Source organism: Drosophila busckii, chromosome 2L (genome assembly GCF_011750605.1).
Source record: "Drosophila busckii strain San Diego stock center, stock number 13000-0081.31 chromosome 2L, ASM1175060v1, whole genome shotgun sequence".
Taxonomy (NCBI): domain Eukaryota; kingdom Metazoa; phylum Arthropoda; class Insecta; order Diptera; family Drosophilidae; genus Drosophila; species Drosophila busckii.
Genome location: NC_046604.1, coordinates 14,692,787 through 14,704,546, shown reverse-complemented (window position 1 = coordinate 14,704,546; position 11,760 = coordinate 14,692,787). Strand labels below are relative to the sequence as shown.

The window sequence follows — 11,760 nt, the reverse complement described above, 5'->3', positions numbered from 1 at the left end:
ATGCAGGTACCGCTGGCATCGTTAAGCGTTTCTCACACGCTTGCAACCACCAGCCAAACAAAAAAACAAAAACTGGAAATAAAAATAAAATATGTTTCATAAAAATGCGCTCAATAAGAAATTTTGGTGCTGGTGCGCGCGGCGCAAACATTTGACATTTTTGCAAGTATGTTGCACTTGTCTCATTATTGCGCCACATGTGTCTACATGCTGCATGCTACGTGCCACAAAGTGGCAGCCACGCAGTCGAGACTTTGATGTGCGGCCTGAGCTTGGCACTTGTCATTTTTATGGCTCAACAATTTGGGTTGTGGGAAAAAAAATGTTGCTGTCGATATGTAATTGCTAATTTACGTATGTGTGTGTGTGTGTGTGTGTTGCAGGGGTGTGTGCGTCATGCGATATGTTTGAGAAAAAAATGCAGTTTCAAGTGCAGGATGTCAAATCCTTTACTTTGTTTGTTTAGCACACAAAATGCTGCCAAGCAGTCTAGCCCGAACTTTGAAGTCTGATTGTGGCATGCAAATGTGGCACATGTGGCACACTCGAGCTCACTATGCTGCTGTTTATTAACTACTAAAACTTAATGAAAACAAGTAGTAAAAAGTATAAATTTACTGTGTAAACAACAGAGAGAGACTCACTAAATTATGAATGAAGACGCGACGAGTTAAATTATACACTTTGAGAAATGAAAAAGGGTATGCTGACGTTGTGCAGCTGTATGTAATAGGCAAAAGAAGGCGTGGCACAGCCTATAAAGTAGCAGCAAGACAAACTTTGTTAATATAGGCATGTTTGTCTGTCTGCTCGTCTGTATGAGCAACGAAAACTCAAACACTATAAGAGCTAGAGCAATCAAATTTGTTATATAGCTGCATCTAAACATGCCGCAGCATGCTTTAATTCTATATTTTCTTATTTCCATCGCATTACCACGCAAATTGTAAAAAACTTACAAAACCCATCTTTAAAAATCTATAATAATAACCATGCGTATTTTTGCTGCTTTGTCCTAAACAAAGTGTATTTAAAAGTTGTTAATGCACAACTTTTACGCTTACATAGGAAATCGTTAAGTATATGTTTATGCATTCTCTGTCGCTTTCATGTGGTCGTCGTCACATTCTTTTACCCTTTGATGCGCCTCAGACTTGTGGGAGTCGGCAGTCCCTTTGGCCTTTGGGCATGCGCTTGCCTCTGATGTGGGCAACAAATTGTGGGCAATTATGCCAAGTTATGAGCAAACTTTGATGTGCCCAACAACAGCCAAAGTAATCGAAAATTTCTGCAGTCAAGCAAACAGCGTAGTTCACTTTCTCTTATGCGTCTTTGTACTTTTGTTGACTGACCATGTTTTTTGGCTTAAAACAACCTTTAAGCCAAGTGAGTGCTTAACAAACAAAAAATGAAAATTCGCGCGCTTGCAGTTTTCATTTATGTGGGCGTTGGCCAAGACTCGCAGTCTGCTGGCCCTGCCCAGCTCAAAAATATTAATAAATTTGTCAGCTGCTTTTAGTTTATATTTCTATTAAGACATTATTGACAAAAGCTTGATTGAAAGCTTGAAAGCAAACGAATGTTAACAATTCTTCTTTTTCTTTCTTTTTTACATATACATAAATCATTGGCCATGCTTAAGCTTTTTTTATTATTTTAAAGTTAAGCATTTGAAAGAATTCGTGTCGAACCCGCAGATTTTTTTTTTACTACTTCTCTTGGCTGCTAATCAACTGATGTTGTTGTTGTTTTTATTATTGTTGTTGCTATTTTATTATGCATATTTATGCCAACTTTTTTTTTCAGGGCTGGCTGCTCTCAACGTAATTTGAGCTGATTTTTAAAGCCCTAAAAATATAAAACTAAACGCGTGTAGATATTTATGTTTATAACACGTTTTGTTTTTTTTTACGTTTGCTTGTTTAACAAATAACATGTTGTAGTTGCTGCTGCTGTATTTTGTTATTGTTGTTGCTATCGTCTCGTATAACTTACGCTTTATCTACAGTCAATGGCAACGTTTCATCAAAATGTCAACGTTTATCATACAAAAATTAATAACAAAAGCAACAACGATTTCAAGTTTATTTAAAAATATATTTTGTGAAATTAAGTGTCGTATTTATTAATGTCAATATGTATGCATAAATAAAAATATAAATTATAAATGCAGCGTAAAATATGTTGCGGGAATTTATTAACAATTTGTTACAGACAAGTTTAAATAAAATAATAACTGAACGCTCTCAATTCTTTCTAAAATTCTGCACTGCAGCTGCCATTTTAACTGTTTAGCCATTAAGACATAAAAATCTATTCATAAACCCAGAGCCAAAGCCATGAACTCACACATTAGACACTCAACATTTAACAGCGCCCCAAGTGTCAGTTACTAATTTGCCACTAATTCCCCCACAAACAAACACAAAGAGCCAAAATTGCTCTAAGCCCATTTAATCAATTTGGCTAAAAACTAAAGAGAACAAGCAGCATGTTGCTGCTTTCATTTTGACCACAAGGATTTTTGTGGCAAGACTAGCATTAAATGCTCAGTCAAAGGACAAGTTGAAGCTGCTTTGGCTGCGGCCTGAGCGCAGCTTAAGTTTAATATAAAAATCAATTTTACTTACAATTTACATACAATAAATAATTGTGGTGGCCCATGTAGGGCGTGGCAAACAATTTTGCCCAATTTTGTGCTGCATGTGCTTTGAGTGTGACGCCTACAAAATTATAGTAAAGGCATTTGATTTATTTATGCGCTCTAAGCATTTATTTTAAGGCAGGGGGGAGATTGGGATAGTTGAGTGCATATGTGAGCTGAGAAAATTTTCATGGAGAGAGAGTAAAAAAAAACGTTAAGCATAAATATATAGTTAACATTTTTTTCTGCATTTTTTTACTCTTACTACATGCAAATTTTGTTAAATTTAATTTAATTAAATTACATATTTTAATGTGTTTTTGTAGCTAAAAATGTATCGAAATTATTTAAGAAAATTCTATAAAAAAATAATTAAAGCATAAAATATATAGTTTAATTATTTTGTTATAGAATTGTTAAGAATTTTGATATGTTTAAAGCAAATTGTTTATGTTTAAAGCACATATTGAAGTACATTAATGAATTATTTTTTTATATAATTTTAGTAAATAATTTAAATTTATTTTTCTCTGTTTTATATGAAAATAAAATGTGTTTAATGTAATTTCTCCCAACTTTTCTCTTTTTTAATGAAAATATTTTAATATTTAAATCTTACAACAAAATACGTCAAAGTAAAATGTGTTTAATGTCTTACCCCCAAATCAAATGCAATCATGTCTATAGCCATATAATTGAATATCAAACACACTTGTTTAGCTGTAATCAATTTTACCTTTCTATTTTTTTTTTCTTTTTGGGCGATTGCATGTGTAAAATGTATTTGAATATTTGATATGTGTCTTGGCTGTTGTGTCGTGTTTTTTTTTTGGGTTGCTAGCTGCACAGTTTGATTTTGATATGGAATTGACAATTGGAAACTTGAGGGCTGCTAAATTCAATATGACATGAAAATTGTTAATGATATATGAGTTTTGTGTTCTTTACAGTGGTCAACTAATTGATTTCGTCTGTAACTGCTACACTCGGCACAGCTTGACAGACGCAGTGACGTTTTGTCCCTTTTTGACATTTGATAGTCGAAGTCGTAGTCGTAGTCTATGTTTATAAAGTCATTATCTTTGAACATCAAGTGGCACACACATTAGCGCTGCCCATCATCAGCATTAGCTATATATACTGCTTATCATTTTGAATCGATTATTTATTGATTTTTTTCAACTGCAATTTCATTAGCGTTTCTTTAATAAAAAACGTTAATTTCTACAAATTTTCACTTGCACAGGCGCCAGAGGGAATTACACGTGGCTGCAAATAGCACGTGCCACATAATGTTGCAAGTATTGGTATATACCGTTAGCTAGTGTTCATCTTTTTCGCCTGCGTCATCATGCACACATGTGGGGTTAATGTTTGGGGCGTGGCCAGTAGCCGTCGCTCGCTCAGTGTTGAGTTTGTAGTGTCATCGCTGAAGAGCCACATAAATATATATAGAAAAAAATAATGCATATAACTTTAAGCTGGCGGCATGTCTTTGGTCTCGGCTTAAGGCTTAAAGCGTGGCACAATTAAATGTTGAAATAATTAAAAGTAAAAAAAAAATACGCAAATATTTTTATATATAAAAGCAGCATTTTGTTTTTATGTCTAAATCTAATTAAATCTATATCTAATCTAATTTAAACTTAAAACGCACTTGTTTTAAATTATAAAAAATGCTGTACACTATAAATTTAGCCAAATTAACTGACTCTGACCTCTGAACTTAAACGCCCACCCAATCGATTTAAATACACGCCGCACATAAATCAATTGCATGGTGTGGCAAGGCGGTGTCGCGCCAATTAAGTGCCTCAAATATTTACAAACGCCCTCCCAAGCAAACAAAAACAAACCAGAAAAATTAAATATTTTGTCACTGTAGCGCCTTTTGACATTTTGAACCGCATGGACAAGCGCCAGGCTCCCCCCCCCCACAAAATGTGTCGCTGTCGCTGATTTGTGTGGCAGTCACACTGAGTTTGGGGCACAGACATTCACAGCTGCCACACAGTGAGTCGACTGAGATGCTGAGCATCATTTACATTCAAATTAAAATGAAAACGCCAAAAAGCTAAATTTATGCCGAGCTACCAATAAGTTGAAGCGTTTGTTTTGACAACTTTGGGATCGCTCTTGTGTCTATTTTGCTTATAAATTAAACTCAGACAGTTGTACATATGCTTAGGTTAGTCGCTTCTGTAAAGATCTTATACAGTTGATAGCCTAATGTTTTGTTTGTTTGCGTTGCCGTTGCCTGTGTTTTTAGTGATTAGTTTGTAATTAACTAGACAGCGATCGTAGGCACTAGATAAGCGCAGTGAAACTCAAGGTGCCGCATAGACAAATGTGGCTTGCAACTTGCCACAATTAGCGGAAGTGCAGCCCTTAGATGCTTATCCTTGCTTAATTGTTTTATAATTAGTTAGCTAAGCTGCTAGTTTTTGCTTATCAATTGCTTATAAAGTCAAATTTATGTGCGTCAATCAAAATGTTAAACAAACTTTCAATAACATTTCGTTACGCTTATCCACACAAGCAGCCGATCCATCTTTATCTCAGCTCATTGGCCTCAATCACAGCGAGTTGAGCACAAAAAAAGGCAAAAGAATTTTTCACATTCTCGAGTGACCATGAAAATTCAATTCGTTTAACTTGCTTTTCTTTTGGGCCCGTCTGTTGCATTCAATTCGTGCCGCTTTATCTGTCATGCGACACTTGCAACAGCGTAGTAGGAATTACGCCTCTGGTTATCCTTAGAGCCCAAGTGTCCATGCTGCAGCCCCCCAGGATATTGTGTAACGAAACAAGTGCAGACGTGTGAGAAATGCTTAAACACAGGATATTTGCTTAGTTGCATTCCAAAATTGAAATTTATGCTCTACAACATTTTTTTATAATTTAGCGTGAAGTTTTTTAACTACAAAAATATAAAAAAATGCTCGCATTCTTTCAATATTTCATTTAGTTTTCTTATTTTGCTGCCCACAGCATTTAAAAATATTTTTAATTTATAACAAAACCACTTGAACTGCTTATTTTTCACATATTTATATTTTTTATTAATTTTTTGTTTTTCTTATGCTGTTAAATATTTTTGAGTTTTTTTTTTTTTCAGCGCATTCACATAGACAAACATTTATATATAGTTTTGAATTTTTTATTTTCATTTTGTTAATTAAACTTAAAAATATTTTTGTTTTTCATATAAATAAAACTAACTGCAGCATCTATGTGTATTTTATATTAATTATTATTTTTAGTGAAGCATATATTAGATAATGTTTTATAACTTTGCGTACTTTTAGCGCTAAAAATTTACACTGAGTTGAGTTGAGTTCGATGCGACGAACAACAATTAAACATTAAAGTTTTTTTATAATACAAAAAATTAACTAATTTATAAACAAATTCACTAGAGAACTGTACAAAGCGAGACGAAACGTAAATTTACAACAAACATATGCAGATAGAGATAGAGAACGGTAGAAAGAGATAGAGAGATAAAGTTTCGAGGGGTTAACAAATAATTTACAACATTTAAATTGGATTAATACTGTTTGCAGTTTTTTTTTGTTGCTTTTTGTGGGCAGGCCTAGTGGGCGGGGCTGCGTGAGGCGTGCGCTGCATTGGGCGAAGCTGCTGACGACGGCGGCGGCGGCGGCGCTGACTGCGCTGGCAGCTGATACGGACTAAAGCGTTGATACTGACGCGGGCGCATATCGGGCGACGGTGATCCCGAGGATGTGGACGAGGGCGTCGAGGCAGTGGGTGGCGGCGGGGGTGTGCGATTGGCGGCCATGGCAGCGGCAGCGGCGGCTTGAGCTTGCGCCTGCGCTTGAGCCGCAGCCTGTGCAGCGGCCGCTTGCTGATTGGCGCTGGCCAAGAAGCCGGCGGTCAATTGCGGCCATTGCTGCTGGAACATGTGAAAGGCGCCCAGGCCATGTGGTGGTGGCGCCGCTTGCGCTGCTTGATACATCTGCGGCATCATCAGCTGAGCGTACGGCGAATTGCCGCCAAACATTTGCAAATGCTGACGCGCCTTCTCGAACAGCGCCATCGAAGCAGGATCGGCGGCACCCTGTTGTGCAGCAAACTGTTGCATCAGCGGATCCGGGAACAGACGCAGCGGCGAGCGCAGCTGTTGCTCCAGCAGCAGCGCCTCCATTGGATCGCGATCAAAGTCGGTCAGACGCGATGAATCACGAAAGCCCTTGGCAAACGGATTCGAATCGATTTTCAATTTGGTTATCAGCTGATTCTGATACGCCGTAACGGCTGTGAAGACCGTTTCCGGAAAGACATAGGTCTTGTGATCCAGCTCCTGCAGCTCCTTGGGATTGCTGGGAATGCTCTGGCCATGAGCCAAGCGTACCAGATGAATGCGAGGTTGATAGCGATGCATTGAGTTGAGCACAATCTGTGTGAAGAAAGAGAAGAACAAGAAAGAGGCGGTTTAGTAAAGCTGCGATAATTCAGTAAGTGAAGAACTAACAATATAACGAAAAAGGAAAAGTAACCTAAATGAAACTTTGATAGTACAGAAATTAAAGAACAGAAGAGTGTTTCGGAATTGAAGAATGGAAAGAGAATATTTAGTGAAGCTTCGATAATTCGTAATAATGGAGAATTACTATATATATAGAAGTCGAAATACTATATATATGGAATACTATATATTTAAAAAGGGAAAGAGAACGTTTGGTAAAGCTTTGATAATCGAGAAATTTAAGTACTATATGGAAAAAAAAGAAGAGAAAGTACGAATGGAAGAATTTTGAGAAATACTAAATTGAATTTATTAATACTAATTGATTTATAGAGAAATACTATATATATGGAATACTATTTATATAAAGAAAGGATATAAAACATATAGAAAAGCTTTGATAATCGCGAAAAAAAGAAGAGAATGTCCGAATGGAAGAATTTAGAGAAAATACTAAATAAAAGCGGATTTGTCCTTTAGTTGGGATTATCAATCATTTAAAACGCGAGACAATCTGGCGCACAAAATCTACAAATGAGCAATTCTTTCGCTCTCTTCGCTCTCGTCTGCTGAACTCACCTGTCCGTTCTTATCCATTTCGTTATTAGTCAGCTTGACCTTCTCGAAGGAGATAACTTGTTTGCGCAGCGCCTCGCAGCTGAAGGGGCTGTCTGGATGGGAGTAGAGACGCGCTGGCGGCGCTGGATCAGCCTTGCCGGCCACAAGCCACGCCGAGCGATGATATGCATAGCGATAACGTTTCGAGTCCATTGGAATAATGTCCAGCAGCACGGCATAGCGATCGGCAGGTTGAATCTGACGCAATGGGCCGGAGAACGAGACGCGCACAGTGGGAAACATGCGTCTGCAAATGAAACAAAAAAAAAGGAAAATATTAGTAAACAAATGTTGCTGCTGTTGTTATTAATTAAAGTCGCACACACACACAGGTAATGCTTTAATTTATAGCCTAGGCTAGTATTTGGCTTTGACAAGTGCAAACAAAAGGATATAAACTCTTTAACCTTTAAGCCTTAGCTGGGCATCCTGCTGTGGTTTCAATGCGCTGCGTGTGACATAACTAAAAAGAGCGTAGAGTGAAGAGCGAAGAGCGGAGAGCGGGGCGACCGCCCTGATTGCCGCAATGTCTGACGCTGCCACTGCCTGTGAGGTGTGATTTTTACAATATCATTTTCAAGGTGTGCAACGCACACAAACTAGTTCAATCTCAGTGCGTGTGTGTGTGTGTGCGTGTTGTGTGGTCAGTGGGAGCGCTAAGGTGTGGACAACCCGTGGTTATTGTTCATATGCGACATATACAGAACGCTCCGGCTCTGACCTGCTGACAGCAGCAACGCCCAAAAAAAAGAAAAGAAAAGACTCGCAGTCTAAATGTTGCAGAAAATGCGGTTGGCGCACTCACAGGTAGAGGCTAGAGAATTGCACAGTGTCACAAGAGACAAAGAGAGAGAGAGAAACAGACAAAAAGGCAAAGAAAACTGCATGAAATTTATGTTGGCATTGCAAAAATTTGTTATGCCATTGAAGAAGTTAATGCTTTGGTTATAAGCAAAATATCGAAGCAACAAAATTTCTATAAATTAAAGCATAAACTTTAAAATTTAATTGAAAGTGAAACAAAACTTTTGCTAAAGCTCAAGAACGTATTTAAAATTAGCTCAAATAGCTTTTGAATTAATTAAATATTATTTGCTTTTTAAATTTCTAAGAAATTGTTGCTAAGCAAATTCAAAGACAACTTTTAATGAATAGCAATGTGCATTTGAGTTTGCAACTCACTTGAACTTGGCACTTAGTTGAAGCTTGCAACTTGCCGCTTGCCGCTTGCCGCTTGGTGGCAACTCTTAGTCTAATTTCTATTGCTTTGCTTTGCTTACCTGCCCGTTTTGGTGATTATCATTTCGGTGCCCAATTCGTGAAAGCGATCCCACAACTCTTTGGTCTCCAAATGGCATTGGACCGGCTTGAGATCATCACAATTACATGAGCCAACAATTTTGGGTGCCTTCTGCACCGGTTCGGGTGTCAGACGCTCCTCACTGTCCTCCGTGCCGGGCGATTGGGGCGGCGTTGAGCAGCGTCCTTGACTGCTTGTTGAGCTTGTGTTTAGCTGTTCAACGTTGGCGCCGCCGCCGCTGCGGCTGCTCTTAATGTGTGCAACACTATTATTGTTGTTGTTATTATTGTTGTTGTTGTGATGATGATGATGATGATGATGGTGGGGGTGATGATGGTGGTTGAGGCGGCGCGCTTTGCTTGGTGGCTGATCCTCGGCATCACTGCAATCGACCACATCAACGTCAACTTCATCCTCAACGGAAATGGGGCCTGTGGAAAATTTACCAAATTTTCAATTAAACACTGCAATTTTGCATACGAAAATTTTCAATTTCCAAGCTCAAAGGTTAAGCGCGCTCGCTGCTTTGAGCTTGGCAACATGTTGCTGATATATTTATGTATATAAACCTTTTTTTTTTGGTTCTCTGGCTAGACGACACGCTGTCTCATATGCGCAATTTCCGTTAAGCTTACAGTTACATATAAAACACATTTAATTGGCTATTAAAATGCAAAAATTTAGCTGCGTCTGCACTGAGAACTTCAAGGTGTGCCCACATTAAAAACAATATATATACGTAGCTATATTATTTAAATTGAAATAAGCACAACGACTTGTTATAGCCGCTATAATTTTATTAATTTGCCGCTCAAAGCAAAGAGCTAATAAGCTTTTAATTGTAGCGTGTTTTTTTTTTTAAGTCTGGAGGTGTTAAAATGCAAAATCAGCACAATTAACAAATTTATTATGTTGCTGTTGTTCATTGTTTTTATTGCTGCTTTGCGCTTTAGCTTTATTGCATAAATTATATGCACAAGTAATTCGCTAATAAAAATTTAATTTTGCCGTCGCTTTAACAAAAATATAATTTGTTATGTTTGTTTATAAATTAAATACACGTATTGATTGCTGCCTCGCTTTAATTGCCGTCGCTAGAACAAGCTCAAGTCTAATTGCTAACCGTTAACTGTTAATTATAGTTGGCAACTACTGTGATAACTTTTTTCCTGCAATTCATTTTATAAAATTGTATTCTCTTAGTAATGTTGCACATTTAATATAATTATAAATAATAATTCTGCGCCGTCGGCGGCTGTAAACAATTAAATTGCCTTGCACTTGTTTTCATTGAACTTTAAACAAAGCGCTAACAATTAGAGGGCCTGAGTCTATTAAAAAAAACGGTAAATTAAAAGGTAAATCGGGCTAGCAACATATTTAAAATAATTTATGCGCGTCTTGAGAGAATTTTGGCATTATAAACAAATCTATTGCTATTTGTTGCTGTATAACTTTTAATTTTTGAAACTTACTTGCACTACGCACTGAGGACTCGCGGCTTGAGGCATCCTCGCGTGCCATAATCGCTGCAATGGAGAAATCCGTTGCGGAGCCGGCGGCACTTTTGTTGCTCGCCGTTGTTGTTGTTGTTGCTGCTGCTGCTGCTGTTGCATTGGCAGCTGTGTTGTTGTTGTTATTGTTGGTAGCAACGCTTGCTGCTGCTGCTGGCAAAACGCCATTGCATAAATATGGATGCGAGCCCACAAGCATTTTGTTTAAATATTTGGTTGCGCTTTTGAAAGTTTAAAAGTTTTAGTTTATTATTGTATCTAACGCTTGTCAACACTTTAGCACACTTTAAATATTTTGCAGCATTTTTGCAGCCAAATGAAACACTTATATATATACAAATATATATGTATACACACACACACAAAGAGAGAAACAAGTGCAGCTTATAATACACGCAATGTTTTTTTTTTTTATATATATGTATGTGAAGCCCGCTACGCGAAACGTTGTGTGCGCTGCGTAAGACAGGCGACGACGAACTGAATTCTGTTGGAAATGTTTGAGGGAACGTGCTGTGGCCGCAGTCGATAAGTTAGGCGGCGGCGGCGACGTCAGCAGCAGCGAATGGCAGCGGGGAAACCAGTTTCCAACTCAAAGCGTACGAGTGTGAGCGAGCTAGCAAGTGAGAGAGCAGCTGCGAGCGAGAGAGGCAACAGTTACAATTGGAATTGGTATTCAGGGTGTTCTCGTTGGTGTGCGTGAGAGCGTGACAGCAATTAAGGCAGCTAGCCGTATTACTCACACGCATGCGCGAGTGTTGCGCGAGAGAGTGAGAGCGCGCGTGAGTGAGAGTGGGTGGGTGTGTGCTCTGCTGCTGCTGCTGCTGTTGACGGCCACTCAGCAGCCGTAGAGCGCGCGTAGTCGTTGTCATAACTCATTTACAATTAAAAATGTCGGCGCTGCGCTCTCACACTCGCAACTCTCTTGCCTGCTTGCTTGCGCTCACTGGCGCTTGGCTCGCGCGCTCTCGCTCTGGCTTAGGCTTGTGCATTTATGAAGTGCAAACGTTTTGCTTGCGGTTTTTCATGTTTCCCTTTGTTTATTTTTCTCGTTTTACAATTTTTTAGACAACTTTTCGCCGTTGTCGTCTCTTGTTATCTTGGATGCTGCTGCTGCTCATAGCTGCCTATGTGTGTGTGTGTGTTGCTGTTGATTTTGTTGCTGTGTGTATGAGCGTTTCAGACAATTCCAACA

General features: G+C 38.4%; 1 protein-coding gene across 1 annotated transcript; it reads right to left on the bottom strand.

The window, feature by feature from the left end:
* Positions 1-6,049: 6,049 nt before the first annotated feature.
* LOC108599415 (T-box protein H15) lies at positions 6,050-10,868 on the bottom strand. Its single transcript, XM_017986230.1, has 4 exons — positions 10,527-10,868; positions 9,032-9,482; positions 7,713-7,998; positions 6,050-7,064 (listed from the first exon to the last, which is right to left on the bottom strand). Exons 1-4 carry the CDS (start codon positions 10,762-10,764, stop codon positions 6,240-6,242), a joined length of 1,800 nt encoding a protein of 599 aa, XP_017841719.1. The 5' UTR covers positions 10,765-10,868; the 3' UTR covers positions 6,050-6,239.
* Between the last annotated feature and the right edge of the window lie 892 nt (positions 10,869-11,760).

What these genes read in the sequence shown, in the direction of transcription:
- LOC108599415 (XM_017986230.1), bottom strand. Translation starts at nt 10,764, where the DNA reads ATGCTTGTGGGCTCGCATCCATATTTATGCAATGGCGTTTTGCCAGCA. An exon ending in GTCCTCAGTGCGTAGTGCAA is followed by an intron (nt 9,483 to 10,526) that starts GTAAGTTTCAAA and finishes AATTTTCCACAG; the next exon opens with GCCCCATTTCCGTTGAGGAT. An exon ending in AAATGGATAAGAACGGACAG is followed by an intron (nt 7,065 to 7,712) that starts GTGAGTTCAGCA and finishes TTCTTCACACAG; the next exon opens with ATTGTGCTCAACTCAATGCA.